Raw genomic sequence first — 16,435 nt, forward strand, 5'->3', positions numbered from 1 at the left:
TGTTCAGGAAAAAAAATGTCGGGCAGAATGAATCTCAATGGAGAGACAGAGCTTATATACCCCGCAGCAGCCGCTATGAGTCATGGTGGGAAAACCCGAGAAGTAGCCGGTGACTAGTTCCGTTGCTAAGATACGGTAACATCTGGTTGGTTGCTAGGGAAGGCGGCACATTGGAATGTGATAGCAGGTGGTGTGCAGCTACGCAGTTAGTTTGTAGAGGAGACGTCCACTACAGTACCAAACTACTGTAATTTATCTTAACTGCTGTAATTTTGTACCTTACTATTATAATTTAGTATATAATTGCTGTAATTTAGTACCTAACACATTATAAAATTAATAGAATATGAATAGGTACATTACCTTAAGTGACCATATTCGTATAAGTGAGAATAACATTCATATATTAAGAAAGATGCGTAAGACTAGAATATTGTATTTATTTAAGTTAGTATTCGTCAAGTGAACACTTGTATAGCGAGGAATACCTGTACAGTATCTGTATTAATCATGTGCACAAATTTGTTGGACCACCCTCTGGTTTCTGGTCCCTCTATGCATACAGCACTATACAGTACTGTACCTGTACATGATAATACTGGTAATTTACTTGATCATACATTTCCTTGATCAATACTGTATAAATTGATGAGTCGTTTTTATTTCCCAGATGGTATGTTCCTCCTAACCTCATTGACTTGTATGATGCCCGTTTACGTCCATGGTATGTTCAAGGTTCTGTTTCACCAAAGGATATGATCATACTTATGGACAGGTAAGATACACTTTATATTTGTTTATATTTACATGGATCATATTTTTTTCTGTACATAAGTCTCAAACTCTACAGTGATGATGTTTTGAGTAAGGTTCATTAGTGTTTAGTATGTAAACCTCTGGGTTTTATTTTATGCAGTAAGGTACTAATTTTATTTTTAGTCAGAAAATACTCCTGTACTGTACTTTTCTTTGTTCCTAGAGGAGGGGGGGGGGGGTAGTTCACGATAAGAGTTTTAGTCATTCAGATTTCTTGTTTGTTGTATCACAGTTGAATCAAAGGCCATTTTTTGTATTTCACCTATTTTCAGGAGTGGGAGTGTACATGGGCAAACATTCACCATAATGAAGTGGGCAGTAAAAACATTAATTGATACACTTGGAGAAAATGACTTCGTCAATGTTGCTGCCGTAAGTAACATTTACCTACGTTTTAGAGTGATTTTTATTTTCAGAACATTATCCCTGGCTTTAGCAACTAATATATGGTCAGCAAATCCATTAATTGAAAATGTGAATATGTGATGGTTCTAAAAAGAGACTTGATGGACAGGCAACTCAGGTTCAGTCCCTTCTTCCAACTGTACTGGGACTGGTGGTGTGAGCTGGAACTGATGTGGTTGGTCATGGAATGGTGGTGTGTAGCTTAACAATGATATTCAAGTACTGTACTGTAGCACACTGGTGTTAGTGTGATAGCAAGACTCGGTTCCTTTTAGCATTTAGTGAATACTGCTAGATCCATCAAGTCTCATTTGTTTGTGTTCTGACGAATATCATCTTCAGATAAATCAGATCTGAAAGTACTCTGGATTACTATTTTCACCTCTGTGTACCGGAAAAAATTCCCCTATCCCCATAATTTTCTGGGTATCAGAAAAATTTTCTCGGAATTTTCCAGAAAATGTGCCCCTCGGTAAATCTTTCCTGAGAAAATTTCAATTCCGGCTATCGGAGAGTTCTGGGTTTGAGGGATTCAAGCTAACGGAGATATTACACAATGTGGAAAATTAAACAAAAGAAAATTATTCTGTGTTATTAAAATTTAATTTGCCAATTACCATATGCACAATAAAGGTGTACTGTAGAGGTGTAAGAGAAAATGTGGAATTTGGAAATGGTTGAAAAATTTTGAAGTGTAGATATTGATGGCATCATATGAGGGAGGGCGAGTGGAGTATCAATTGATTGAGCTAAGATACTGGCTGAGTGGCAAACATTTTTATGTGAACTCTGTATAAACAGTTATATTCATACTGATACATGTAGTACCCTTCCTAAGTAGTCTTTTTTACTTTGCAGTTCAACAGTACAACTGAGTGGGTCAACAACTGCAGCTACTGTGAGGTAATAACTTTATACAGTACATGTATAATATTGTATCATTATGGGAACCAATCCCACAGAAAAACTTATTGACTCAGATTAATGTTATATCTGTTTACTTTACCTGTATTATTGATACTGTACAATAGTTTAAATATAATTTTTATTTCATTAAAAACTGTTATGCCTTCAGATTTTAGTTATCTTCACTTTTTTTAACAGTTGTTGTATCCTAATTCTACCTTCGGCCATTTTGGGATTATTCTAAGAGCTCCCTCCTGATTCAATATAACACAGGCTGGGCAGATTATGTGGAACATTTACTTGTCCCAGGCAAGTTGAATAAACATTTTGAAACATTCAAATTTATTGTATGTATTAACTCATGCATCACTTGTGTCTGTCTAAATGGTGTTGATAGACCATCAGTAACACGTGTATCTCTCGCCAATAAGTCAAGAGTTCAGATTCTGCTAAGCCCAGACACACGTAAGAAGGGTGTTATCCAGTGTGACCCTCACTACCAATCATCACAGGTTTGCCGGAGTCAGGTTTCCTCCTTTACTTATACTAGATAGACCAACCGCCCAAACGGCGTTTAAATAGTTGATAAGCGGTGAAAATTAAAAAAAAATGGTGTCTGTGGCGGTAACACTTGTCATGTGAGGTCATAACTCCTGTCACTTCACATCTACAGCCTCTCAGCTTGGTGGTTCCTTTAAAATGTTGACAACGACTGACTAGGAGCGGGTTGGCAGGTAAATTACCTGCACCTGATATAGGTCACGAATCCTGGTACAGAATACTTGTACTGATGACCTCCCCTGTTAAATATACTCGTATATGGTGAGGTGGGGTCATGCAGCACCTGACAAATTCCTGTCTTGGTACAGTGGTCCCTCGGTTAACAAACACAATTCGTTCCACAGAGTCGTTCGTTAACCAAAAATTTTGTTAACCGAATCCATTGTTTCAATGGGATATTGGGTAATTGGTTCCAGCTCATGGAAAAGTACATGCAAAGTAAAAAAAAATGCAATAAAGTACACTTACTTTGAGGTGTGTATGTAGAAGATTCCTGGTTGATGATGATGATGATGGGAATTAGAAGTGGGGGTGGAGGAGAAGGGAGAAGAGAAGGAAGTGGGGATGGAGGAGAAATCACCTTTCAGGGGACCCATGCTTGATGCAGTAATTTCACCAATAAATTTTTAAGTTCACTAGGTGTAATTCAAGATTATTTTATTTAAATCAACACTGCACTATATATTATCAATATGTTAACTAAATTTCAGAATGACCAATAATTTTAATGTAAAAATGCAAAAATATTCAAGACGCCAACAAAATCGATGTTCACTCCACTGTCAACAAGCCAAACTGACGCCTGGTGGGTGGGTCAAGCGGCTGATGGGCATACAAAAAACTAGTTCCCTGTACTGCATATATTATCAATATGTTAACTAAATTTTAAAATTACTAATAATTTTAATATAAAAAAATGCAAAAATATTAAAGAGCAAAACTTTCTTGATATTTACTCCACTGGAAACGAATGTAAACATAGAACAGATTACTGTATTGGCAGACTAGCCCATCAGCTGATCAGCTGATGCTCACAGCAAAATGTGTTTGTCGTAAGGATTTCGTAAATCGAAGTTTTGTTCGTTAACAGAATTGAAGATCTTTATGGGAGGTAATTCGTTAACCAAAATTTTTTTAATCGAACCGTTCGTTAACCGAGGGACTACTGTATATACCTCTGAAAATATTTGCTTGTCTGCCAGGCAAGTATTGGGCAAGCGGATATGAAAAGTTACTTGTCTGCCCCTTAGCCTGGGCATGGCTGGGCTGCCAGGTACTATTAATCTGCACAGTCTGCTGTAGCATAATCCCATATATCTGTATTTAAGCTTTGAAACCACCATTAGCCTAGAGAGCTTAGATTACTGTACCTCTGTTCCACTGTATTTCTAATACAGTTGTACCGTACTTGATAGTGGCATGGGTGGATGATATTGGAAAAAAATTTGATATGTTTATGAAATATTATTATTAAGATGTTACTGTAAAAAAAAAAATTATTTGCAGGTAAACAACACAACAGACAACCTTGAGTGCACTCAGCCTTTAGTGCAGGCCAGCACCACCAACAAGAAACTCTTATTTCAAGCTATTGATAAGCTGGAAGATGGAGGCATGGCCAGCTATACTAATGCACTCACCTTTGCATATGATGCTTTCAAGCAGGTAAACTGTTAAACAAATAGTATTTTACACACATTGTTATGCATGCTTCAGTTTTTAAGTGAGGTTAATGGGAGTAAGTATAAGAGATCATTGACAGGGTAGAGGGACAAAGTGAGGTGAGGTGTGTGTAAGAGTGCAGTGCCTTGGAAGGAGTACAATATGAGAATATGTGTAAGCTGGTAATACTCGTGAAGCTTTGTGAGGGTATGTACTTTGATCAGGGTATTTGTTGGAGATTCTACATAAGAAGAGTAAAGATCCTACATGGTAAAAACCAAAGTGACAATAATTCAGATTATGTTATTAGAAAACTTTTAGATCCAATAATTAACTATACAGGTACACCACTGATTATCCAGGTACACTACCGATTATCCGGGAACTGGTGGTCCGGCACCTCCTTTAGTTCGGACAAAATTATGAGAGGGCACTTAACTTCCCTCCCTCCCTCCCTGCCTGGGTGAAGGTAGGTTTAGGCTTAAAGTTTTTATCTTATAAAATGTAGATGACTAGACTTAGCAGAATATAAGTTGCAGTGCTGGAATTCTTGTAAGATAGTGATTAATTGGAATATAAACATCACATAGTTTGCACAAGAGATAGAAATTTTAGTCTAGTGTAGTACATTTGTGTACAAGTTTTTTAACTTATATTTTTGGGAAGATAATTGTAACTTTCTTCATTTATATTTACTCATTTACATGCACACACCATCCTAAATATATATTGTGAAAAAGGTAAAAGAAATAATTATCCTGAGGGTAAACTTGTAATAAGTTAATCACTAAAAACTTTGTCTAGTGCAATCTATGTGATGTTTATACTCAAATTAATCACCATCTTAAAAGAATTACAGCAATGCAAATTATACACTGCCAAGTCAATTCAGTGACATTTTATAAGGAAAAAACTAAAACTCATGTTTTGATAACTACGCACTACGTCAACTCCCCCCCCCCCCTTCCCTTCCCCTCCCCTTCCTCACAGCCAGGGTGAAGGCAGTTTAGGCTAAAACTTTTTATCTTATAAAATGTCGCAGACTAGACTTAGCAAAAATATAATTTACATTGGAATCTTTAATATAGTGATCAATTTGAGTATAAACATCATATAGTTTGCACAAGAGATAAAAAATTTTAGTCTAGTGTAACAGGTACATTTGAGTACAAAGTATGTACAGGTTTGTAAATTTCTGTCCTAGTCTTGTGGTCCGGATAATTCCCGTGGTCCGGAATGATTTTAGCTTGTCCATAGGTAGATAGGCAGCTTTTTTTTTTTTTTTTTTTTTTTACTTATCTGAATTATTATTATTATTACAGGAGCATTAAATTTTTGCCCCTCAGGCCCCAATGTAGGTCAGTGACCTATGCCGGGTGGGCTAATCCCCGTAAAAAAAACAACAACAAAGCCGCGGGAAATTAAGGTTTGTTTACATCCGGCAGTTCGGCTGCTCTCTCTCTCTGCTTGTCTATACAGAGGACAACATTTAACCCTTCAATATATATGAGCAGTAAATAAGTGTTGCTTTCATATTCTTATGTAGAGTAATGACGATATGTTTTCACATGTGCGCACTTACATACGCGCAGTCTCACTTTTTTTTTTACCATTAATGGTTAGCTACTTATATTGTTCCATTCATTAACATTAAATAACATTACAGGTACTTCAAACAACCATATTAATTTTTTTATATTAATTTTACTACAGCTACAATCAGGGTTTTATTTTCTTCAGTTTTATATGTAGAACCAATCAGTCACTGGTTTTGTAAGCTTTAACAAAAACAATGCAGGCAGCCATCTCGTCTCGTGTGTTTTAATATTCCACGTATTACAGGTTGTACCTCTCTAGTCCGGCATTCTGTGGTCCGGAAACTCCCGTGGTCCGGAACGATTTTAGTTTGTCCAATAGGTACAGAGGCAGCTTTTTTTTTTTTTTTTTTTGAATTATTATTAATATTACAGGAGTATTAAATTTTTGCCCCTGAGGCCCCAATGTGGGTCAGTGACCTATGCCCGGGTGGGCTAATCCCCTTACAAAAAAAAAAGCCGCGGGAAATTAAGGTTTGTTTACATCCGGCAGTTCGGCTGCTCTCTCTCTCTCTCTCTGCTTGTCTATACAGAGTACAACATTTAACCCTTCAATATATATGAGCAGTAAATAAGTGTTGCTTTCATATTCTTATGTAGAGTAATGACGATATATTTTCACATGTGCGCACTTACATACGACCAGTCTCACTTTTTTTTTTTTACCATTAATGGTTAGCTACTTATATTGTTCCATTTATTAACATTAAATAACATTATAGGTACTTCAAGCAACCATATTCATTTTTTACATTAGTTTTACTACAGCTAAACTCAGGGTCTTATTTTCTTCAGTTTTATATGTAGAACCAATCAGTCACTGGTTTCGTAAGCTTTAACATAAACAATGCCGGCAGCCGTCTCGTCTCCTCTAATATTCCACGTATTATTAATAAATTGTATTGTTAATTTTGCACACACGTACATTAATTCAATAAAAACAAATTCAGAAACATTAATTGAAATATATATGAACAGTAAATAAGTGTTGCTTTCATATTCTTGTGTAAAGTAATGACGATATGTTTTCACGTGTGCGCATGCGCACTTACATATGCGATCTCTCTTTTTCTTTACCATTATCGTTCGCTACTTCTATTGTTCCATTTATTAACATTAAATAACATTACTTAAAACAACCATATTAATTTTACTACAGCTACAACCAAGGTCTTATTTTCTTCAGTTTTATATGTAGAACCAGTCAGTCACTGGTTTTGTAATCAATGAAAACAATGCTGTGTCATTTCCTCATGTGTTTTAATTTTCTACGTATTATTAATAATTTTGTATTGCTCATTTTGCACATATAAACATTAATTCAATAAAAAAGACATTCAGTAATAAACAATAATGAATCTTTTGTACATAAGAGAAATGACGCTGTTTACACGATTATGCATGTCGTCTGCACGTTGGCGGGCCGTTCAAACCCGTCGAAATTCATGTTTCCGCCGTCAAAATTTTTATTTATTTATTTTTTTGTGTGTTCCAATAAAATACGTTAAGAATTAAAAACTCGCGAAATTTGAGAAGCTACTATATACGACATTTAACCCTTCAATATGTCTTCAAAGAGACCATGACGCAGAGAAAGTGGTGCTAGTGCTTCCAGGCATAAGCACAAGTCACTATCTATCCAGGAAAAGGGTGAATTTCCATGGTCCGGCACCGGTCAGGTCCCGAGGTTGCCGGACTAGAGAGGTACAACCTGTATTAATAAATTGTATTGTTAATTTTGCACACACAACATTAATTCAATAAAAACAAATTCAGAAACATTAATTAAAATATATATGAACAGTAAATAAGTGTTGCTTTCATATTCTTATGTAAAGTAATGACGATATGTTTTCACGTGTGCGCATGCGCACTTACATACGCGATCTCTCTTTTTTCTTTACCATTATCGTTAGCTACTTCTATTGTTCCATTTATTAACATTAAATAACATTACTTAAAACAACCATATTAATTTTACTACAGTTACAACCAAGGTCTTATTTTCTTCAGTTTTATATGTAGAACCAGTCAGTCACTGGTTTTGTAATCAACGAAAACAATGCTGTCTCATTTCCTCATGTTTTAATATTCTACGTATTATTAATGAATTGTATTGCTCATTTTGCACACACAAACATTAATTCAATCAAAACGACTTTCAGTAATAAACAATAATGAATCTTTTGCACATAAGAGAAATGACGCTGTTTACAATTGTGCACATCGTCTGAACGTTGGTGGGCCGTTCAAACCCATCGAAATTCAAGTTTCCGCCGTCAAAATTTTTAAATGTGTTGTTTTTTGTGTGTTCTAATAGAAAACGTCGAATTAAAAACTTGCGAAATTTGAGAAGCTACTGTACGACATTTAACCCTTGAATATGTCTTCAAAGAGACCATGAAGCAGAGAAAGTGGTGCTAGTGCTTCCAAGCCACGTCACTATCTCTCCAGGAAAAGGGTGAATTTTCATGGTCCGGCACCGGTCAGGTCCCGAGGTTGCCGGACTAGATAGGTACAACCTGTACAATAATGTTGCTCAATATTATGGCTTTTTCACATAAAATTTACATATAATATTTGTTAAATTAAAGTTTCTAGCAGTCCATGGAGCTTTAGAGGCACAGGAGGTGTATAATTAGTGGGTCAGAGGTGTATTGTTGAAATGTTATTATGTGACCTCGGTTGGTCCGGCAAGATGGATAATCCGGCAAAGCTTTGGAACCAAGGGTACCGGAAAATCGGTGGTGTACCTGTACATGGTTTTGAACCTCATACGAAGCTTTTATATCTGAACATTATCACCTTAGTATCATTAAGCTTACACATCCCTCAGTTTGCCTCCAGAAATTCACAAAGGACTTCATGCAAATTTTAGAAAAAGGAGCACAGATATCATGGTCTCAGAACATAAATGAGTACTGTTACAGTACAGTACTTTACATAGGATTCAAGTCTTTGAGTCATGCTCTCAGTTATATCTTGCAATACACATTAGTTGAAGTTTACTGTTATTGGCTCTCAGTACTATCTATAGAGATGGTCATTAGATAAGAGCTATGGGGATTTTATGTTTACCTATCACTTATGAATGTGCTAAGTACCATACATAATAAGAATAAAAAACTATGTTTGTAAATGTATTTTAAAATTACTTTGAGTTTATTCTGCAGTTTGAAGGTACTCGCAAAGAAGGGGAGGGAGCCAACTGCCACAAAACCATTATGCTTTTCAGCGATGGAGGAACAGAGTGGCCAGAGGAAGTCTTCAAGAAGTAAGTTTTCAGTTGCTGATAAAAGTTTTGACTTATTAACTCGATCTTCATTTAAGTAAGTTGTATAATGAAATAATTTGTTTCTAATGTTAGTGTAATGATTTTTATGATTTTTTTACAGCATTTGATACAGTGTTGGCTGAATTTAATAGCATAAAATGAGGAATCGATAAATACAGGGCTGCCTCACTTATCGCAAACGTTAGGGACATGAAACTCGTTGCGAATATCGAAATTGCGAATAGCGGAGCAATTTTTCCCATAAGAAATAATGTAAATAAGGGGATACGGGCATAGCGGTGGTCACGGCCGCTAGATTTTAACACTTGTTTTACTCAATACACATAGAACATAAAATAGATAAAGAAACAGGGGCATAATATCAAATAAACATCAATAACAAACACTGAGTTTATTAGGCGTATATGTTTACATGTACAGTACAGCTACTCCCCGACTTAAGACCTACTTGACTTACGACCACCCGGACATACGACCGCCTCAGTTGTACCAAACAAGGCTTAAAAGTGAGAGTTTTGTGGTGCTGAGAAGAAAAGAGACACCCATTTTAGATTTTCTATATTATTTAAGCATTTTCGACTTACGACCATTTCAACGTATGACCTGGATTTGGGTCCCGAACCCCGTCGTAAGTTGGGGAACAGCTGTATACTTTACATGTTTGAGTGTGTGAGTGTTTGAATGTTTATGTGCGTAGGTGTGTGAGGTGAGTTTTAAATGTAGATTGTTAATTTTCCTCTGATGTGCTGTGTTGCTTGCTTGCTGAAGTTGGCATTAGGGAGAGGGTGAAGGTTTACTGGGGTGAGAGGAGGCTGGGATCATCAGCCACCTCACTCTCCTCACTGCCAGGGTAGTCAGCCACCTCACTCATTATCGCTGTCAATTTTCACTGAAAGCTGTTGTTCTCCACTGGTTGAAGGGTGTGGTTCACTTGTTGAAGGGTGTGGTTCACTCGTTGAAGGCAGTGGTTCACTCGTTGAAGGCTGAGGTTCACTTGTTGAAGGCTGTGGTTTTACACTGGTCTTGAACAGCTGCCTAAAAGCTGCATTCTGTTTTGGATGTACAGGAGGTGGTTGGGGCACTGGGGGTTGAAGGTTTGGCCGTGATAAATGCATCAAAAGTCATTTGTTGTGCATTCTTCCTCTTCTCCTCAAGCACCTCATAGTATGCTCGTATGTCTTTCTTGACATTGTGGATGATAGTGCAACTTCGGTCAACATTAGGGTCCATTTCTAATGCCATATCCATCGCCATCTCAAATGAAGAAATCGGCTTCTTTAGGTTCCGTATAGTGAGGAGTTGTGTTGGAGTTTCATCTGCATCTTCTCCCGTTGCAAGTGGCATTTCTTCCTGCTGAAGCCTCTCCAGTTCTGTCAGGTCTTCATTGGTAAGTTCTTCATGTGAGAGTCGAGGAGGTCTTCTACGTCAGCATCATCCACTTCATCGAATCCAGCCTTCTTTGCAAGAGTCACAATAGTCTTCCTTATTGCAGGCACTGAAGGGGAACCAACTGAGTTGTGCACACACTCTGGCCACAGCTTATGCCACATGTTCTGTTGTGTTATTGCCTCCCATGAATCACTGATGTTTTTTATGGCTTTCCTTAATGTTGTAGTGTTTTTTCCAAAACTCCCGGATTGTAAGTTTCCCTTCTCCATCAGTCCCCTCAATCAGCTGCTCCATGATGCGCTGAGTGTAGAGCACCTTGAATGTGGAGATGATGCCCTGGTCCATGGGCTGCAACAAAGCCGTGGTGTTGGGAGGCAAAAACACAACTTTTAATGTTTTTTCACCAGTCAATCATAGCTGGTGGATGACCTGGTGCATTGTCGATCACCATCAGAGCTTTATCATCATAATTATTTTCCTTATTATAGCGATTAATGCGACCGGACATATAGTTGAACATGTAGTCGTTCACCTCAGACCCTGTCACCCATGCCTTACGGTTTGAACGCCAGACGACAGGAAGTTGTCCCTTCACAACCCCTCTCAGAACATGGGGTGTTTCAGACCAGTACACAAGGAGAGGCTTTAACTTCAGGTCACCCTCAGCATTTCCACCAATCAATAGAGTGAGGCGGTCCTTGGCAACTTTAAACCCTTGTGCGGTCATTTTCTCCTTAGATATGTAGGTCCGTGAAGGCATTTTCTTCCAGAAGAATCCGGTCTCGTCCAAGTTGAAGACTTGCTTAGGACTGTACCCGCCCTCCTTAATTATGGTTGCGAGAAACGGTGGGAACTTCTCTGCTGGTTCATGGTCGGCGCTAGCTGATTCTCCTTGTATTTTTAGGTTGTGGATTGATCTACGTTTCCTAAATCTATCAAACCATCCACGGCTGGCACTGAACTCAGGTACTTTGGGTTAATCTTTAGTTATATCTTTCCACAGCGATCTTGCCTTCTGTTGAATCATGCATTTCGATAAAGGTGTTTTAAGGCGCTGGGTCTGGCCGTCAATCCACGTGCTCCATACTCTCCATCTCAGCATCACGGAACCTCGTCACCTCCGTAGCTGTCAGTGGTGTTGCAGACACGGCCATCTCCTTGATCTTGTTGGCGCTTTTATCTATAGAATGCACCATAGAGAGAGTCAAGCCGTGCACGCGCCCAATCACTGACGTTCCTTCTCCGTTTTCATGTCTTTTTACGATATCCAATTTCACGTCCAACGTAACTGCCACACGTGATCGCTTAGCGTATGGCGGAGGAATACGTACACATGTACACACGCTGTTCTACGCTACGGTTGAGGCGCCCGGTTCAAAATTTTTGCTCGTAAGAATTTGCAAATAAACGGGGCATTCTGCATTGAACAAAAAACGCTTTTTTTTTTCTTTCTATATCCAGTTCTTGTGATAAAGTCCAGAATGCGACGTCGACATCCCACCCATCTCCACCCCTCGAGAGTTAAAATTTGTTTACTGCTCGCTCTAGGGCAAGAAATGGCGGTAGCAATGCGTGTGATGGAGGGTGCGGGAGGGGATTTTGAGAATTGCAATTAAATGCCAGGTAGCGACGTGTCCTCCTAATATTACGTATTTAAGTACCGGTAATTATTAGATGTTTTAATTGCCTGTAGATTGGCCTGGCGAGTTAATGCTAGGCAATTACATATGTAGGTATAAAGCTAGATGTCGCATTCTGGACTTTATCACAAAAACTGTTTTTTAGAAAAAAACGGCTTATTTTCACATTTTTATGGAGAATTGTTGCTCCTCGAGAATGTAGCAGGAAATAATTACACAGATAGTAGGTTACTGAGTCTTTCCTTTGTATGCCTACAGATTCCATGCTGATAACTATACGAAGTCAGTACGAGTGTTCACCTATGCTGTAGGCCCCCACCCCATCCCGACAGCCGTTTTAAAACAGATGGCTTGTTCTACAGGAGGGAAATATTCAGTCATTACCACAAGAAGCAGTGTTAGAACTAAAATACAGGTAGGCACCTGTGCTTATATTTTACATTTCAAAGTTAAATATTAACTGTCAGATTTATTTGGTGGATTATATATATATATATATATATATATATATATATATATATATATATATATATATATATATATATATATATATATATATATATATATATATATATATATATATATATATATATATATATATATATATATATATATATATATATATATATATATATATATATATATATATATATATATATATATATATATATATATATATATATATACAGTGACCCCTCGTTTAACGAACACCTCGGTTAACGTAATTTCGATTAACGAACTGCCTTCCATAAGGATCTTCAATTCGGTTAACGAAAAAAAATTCGCTTAACGAACTTCTTACGAACCGACCTCAACATGTTTTCGCTTGCACTGACAGGGCAACCAGCTTTAGTATCAGTCCGCCAATACATTAATCGGTTCTAGGGCTTAAATTCCTTACTATTTTTGTAAATATCAAGAAGTTTATACTATTCAATAATTTTAAAAGTTTAATATTCAATTTTTTAGTCATTTTAACAATTATTGAACAAAATTGAAGGTAAAGTGACTAGTTTAATGCGCGGCATCCAGCCTCTTAACACAGCAAACAGGCGTCAGTCTCTCTCTGTTTTCACTGGAGGTAACATCTTGCTTGAGACTCTCTTCAACTAAACGCTTTTTTTCTGTGTTTCCAAGCAAATTATTGGTCATTTTGAAATATATTTTATATATTGACAATATATAATGCAGTGCAGCGTTGATTTAAAGAAAATAATCTTGAATTAAACCAGAGAGCTAAAATTTTATGGGTGAAATGGCACCATGGGGTGACTTCTCTTCCACCCCAATGCCTTCTCTTCTTCCTTCTCCTCCACCCATATTCTAAATCCCATCATCATCATCATCATCCAGGAGCCTTCTACATACACACCTCAAAGTAAGTGAACTTTTCTACCATTTTTGTTGAATTTAGGAAATTTTCGGTGAGCTGGAACCAATTACCCAAAAACCCATTGAAACAATGGTTTCGGTTAACGAACGTTTCGGTTAACGAACGACCTTCTGGAACGGATTGAGTTCGTTAACCGAGGGGCCACTGTATATATATATATATAATTTTTTTTTTTTTTTTTTTTTTTACCAGGAATAAGCTGACAAAGCTGCCAGATGGCTATTTCCAAGAGGGCCCTTATGTTAGGCATGGTCTCTAATCAGTAATAGTATATCTACATGTTGGCCTGGCAAGTTAATGCTAGGCATTTACATACCTAGGTATAAAACTAGACGTCGCATTCTGGACTTCATCACAAAAACTGTTTTTTTAGAAAAAAGTATTTTTTTAATAAATTCATAAGCATTATGTTGCAGTTGGACTATGAGAGGCTGGCAGACCATTTCAGTAATTCAAATATTCTGGGGTTAATAATGTAGAAACTCAATCTCATCTCTAGCTGTAGAGCTGAAGATTTGTTGCTAGTTAACACACTACCTCAGTTAGAGGACACAGACCATGTCAGAAAATCAGGATCCCACTTCTACTGGGTAATTAAACCCAAAATGTAATGGAAAGATTACACATGACTTGAGTCAACTCTGACTTAGTGAATATTATTTTCATGGGACTTGTATTGAATGTAATATCACTTATGATGATGAATCCTGTGCTCTATAACAGGAATATTAACAAGATCATACAGGCATCCCTAGAGTTATAGAAGCTTTTCATTCCTGAAAGGTTGTCTGTAGCTCAAGGGATACCTGTATAAACAAGTGGATCTGTAACACAACTTTTTGTTGGTAATGCTGATTGTGTGAAAAATTTTATGATTACTCTTTTGATACAGTATTTGATATTTATATATTTATACAATATACAAGGTATGTACATAATAATTTAAGTCCTTTTTCTTCCTATGTTATCCAGTGTTATAATTACATAAATTATTAAATTTATTAACTGGTGGTCTCTTAAAACTAAGTTTCTTTCATGAAAAATAATGCTAAATATTAACAAAATAATTTTTTATCATTAACATTAATCTGGGTGGATTTTTTATGATTTTCCATTTATTGTAATCTTTCTAAGATTTTTTATTGCTCTACAGTATTGTTACCATTATTATTATTAGTAGTAGTACCTGTAGTAATAGCAGTAGTAGTACCTGTAGCAGTATTAGTAATACCCTGAAGTAGTACAGTACAGTAGGAGGAAGTCTGTGCAGTCATTCAGGTGTGTCATGTCTCGTCTCTGAAACAGTACGTGTTGATAATCAGGCTTTTATTTGTTGAACACTAGAAATTGGACAGTGAATTTATAAAGTCATCGAGGTCGTTCTACTCAAGTGAATGTGTCAATTGGTGAAGCACTTTTGTTATTATTTGCATTTGAAGATCAAATTATTTTCCTTGTGGAGTGCTGTTGGCTGACACTGTGTGGATACAACCATAAACTAAAATAATGCCACATTATATTCAAAAAATTTAAATTTGGCATATCCTTGACTGTGATCCACCATCCACAGGACAACCAGAGGATGCAGTGTGACTGTACCTAAGATAGCCTATAGTAACTGATGAGGAACTTGAAAATAGATAAATACATGAATGAATAATCAGTGCACCCTTCAAGGAAACAGCAGGCATAGGAGTGCCTGGGTCAATATTGGTGGCACAATACATATTAAGAAAGAACTTTTCTTTCTCTCTTCTTTTTTAAGAACTGTGATTGTGTACAAGATCCACCATTCATATGAAGATTTAGTGTAGTGAGGAGTACTTTATAGGCAGCACATAGTGGAAACCAGCAATCTGCAAAGGGAAACTGAAAAAAAAAATATAATAAAGTGGAAAGCAAGCAGGCAGTGTACTTCTCCAGACAACAACACTGGGCAAATGAGGGCAACGAGGATGCTAAGAACAACAGGACAGAAAAGTGACTTTTATATTATATAATATTATAATGCTCTGGGGCACAAAGGCTCCACGGATTTTAGTACGTGATGCTACATCTTGTAAGAGGTGTGACTGCAAGTCGCCCTAGTAGTTTTGCCATTCTTCCTCAGAATAAAGATAAAGTTTATGGTGGTCAGTATCACCTTGGCACTGGGCATTGTACACTTTAAAAGTTGTATATAACTTTTGCAAGGTCTGTGTAGATGGGGTTAAAAAGGCAGGCTAGTGAATAGCATAAAGAATGAAATCTGTTGCTGGTATTGCTCTGATTGCAAGACCAAAATCAACAAGGCTATTGCAGATCATAAGGGAAAAAGATACTTTGAGTCAAAAATAGAAGAAGCTGGATCCTTGACAATTGCCAGACTAGAGCAAGGTGGAAAAGAGATCCTCACTAAAACAGAAGAAGTCACTAATAGGATAGAGGAACTAGTTAAGAGGAGCTATGCTTAGGTTGCAGCAGGGCCACAGAAGGTGACTGAGAGAAATGTAGGATCAGAGCAGGAGAGAGGGGATATGCTAGGAGCAACTTGAGTACAAGAACAATATAATCATGTTTGGAGTCCCTGATAATCAGTCGGAGGAAGCTGTTAAAGATCTGACTCACTATAGAGGGGAACAAACACCCAGGTCACTGGACATCATCATAATTAATGAGGAGGGTATGGTGGCCAAGTTGGAACATCTAGCACCCCTTTGGCACCAGCCACCATGTGATGTTATCCTTCAGACTTAACTGTTACATGATTCTTGATAAGAGCAGGCCAAGGATC

General features: G+C 37.2%; 1 protein-coding gene across 1 annotated transcript in view; it reads left to right on the forward strand.

Moving 5' to 3' along the window:
- LOC121861233 (voltage-dependent calcium channel subunit alpha-2/delta-2-like) overlaps nucleotides 1-16,435 on the forward strand; it is a 204,252-nt gene that overhangs the window by 126,520 nt on the left and 61,297 nt on the right. Inside the window, exons 7-12 of the mRNA XM_042358883.1 lie at nucleotides 671-775; nucleotides 1,089-1,188; nucleotides 2,080-2,124; nucleotides 4,195-4,353; nucleotides 9,119-9,219; nucleotides 12,528-12,684. Coding sequence (XP_042214817.1) covers nucleotides 671-775; nucleotides 1,089-1,188; nucleotides 2,080-2,124; nucleotides 4,195-4,353; nucleotides 9,119-9,219; nucleotides 12,528-12,684 — 667 coding nt within the window. The remainder of the gene's footprint in view (nucleotides 1-670; nucleotides 776-1,088; nucleotides 1,189-2,079; nucleotides 2,125-4,194; nucleotides 4,354-9,118; nucleotides 9,220-12,527; nucleotides 12,685-16,435) is intronic.

This window comes from Homarus americanus, unplaced genomic scaffold (assembly GCF_018991925.1).
Source record: "Homarus americanus isolate GMGI-L3 unplaced genomic scaffold, GMGI_Hamer_2.0 scaffold21314, whole genome shotgun sequence".
NCBI classification, from domain to species: domain Eukaryota; kingdom Metazoa; phylum Arthropoda; class Malacostraca; order Decapoda; family Nephropidae; genus Homarus; species Homarus americanus.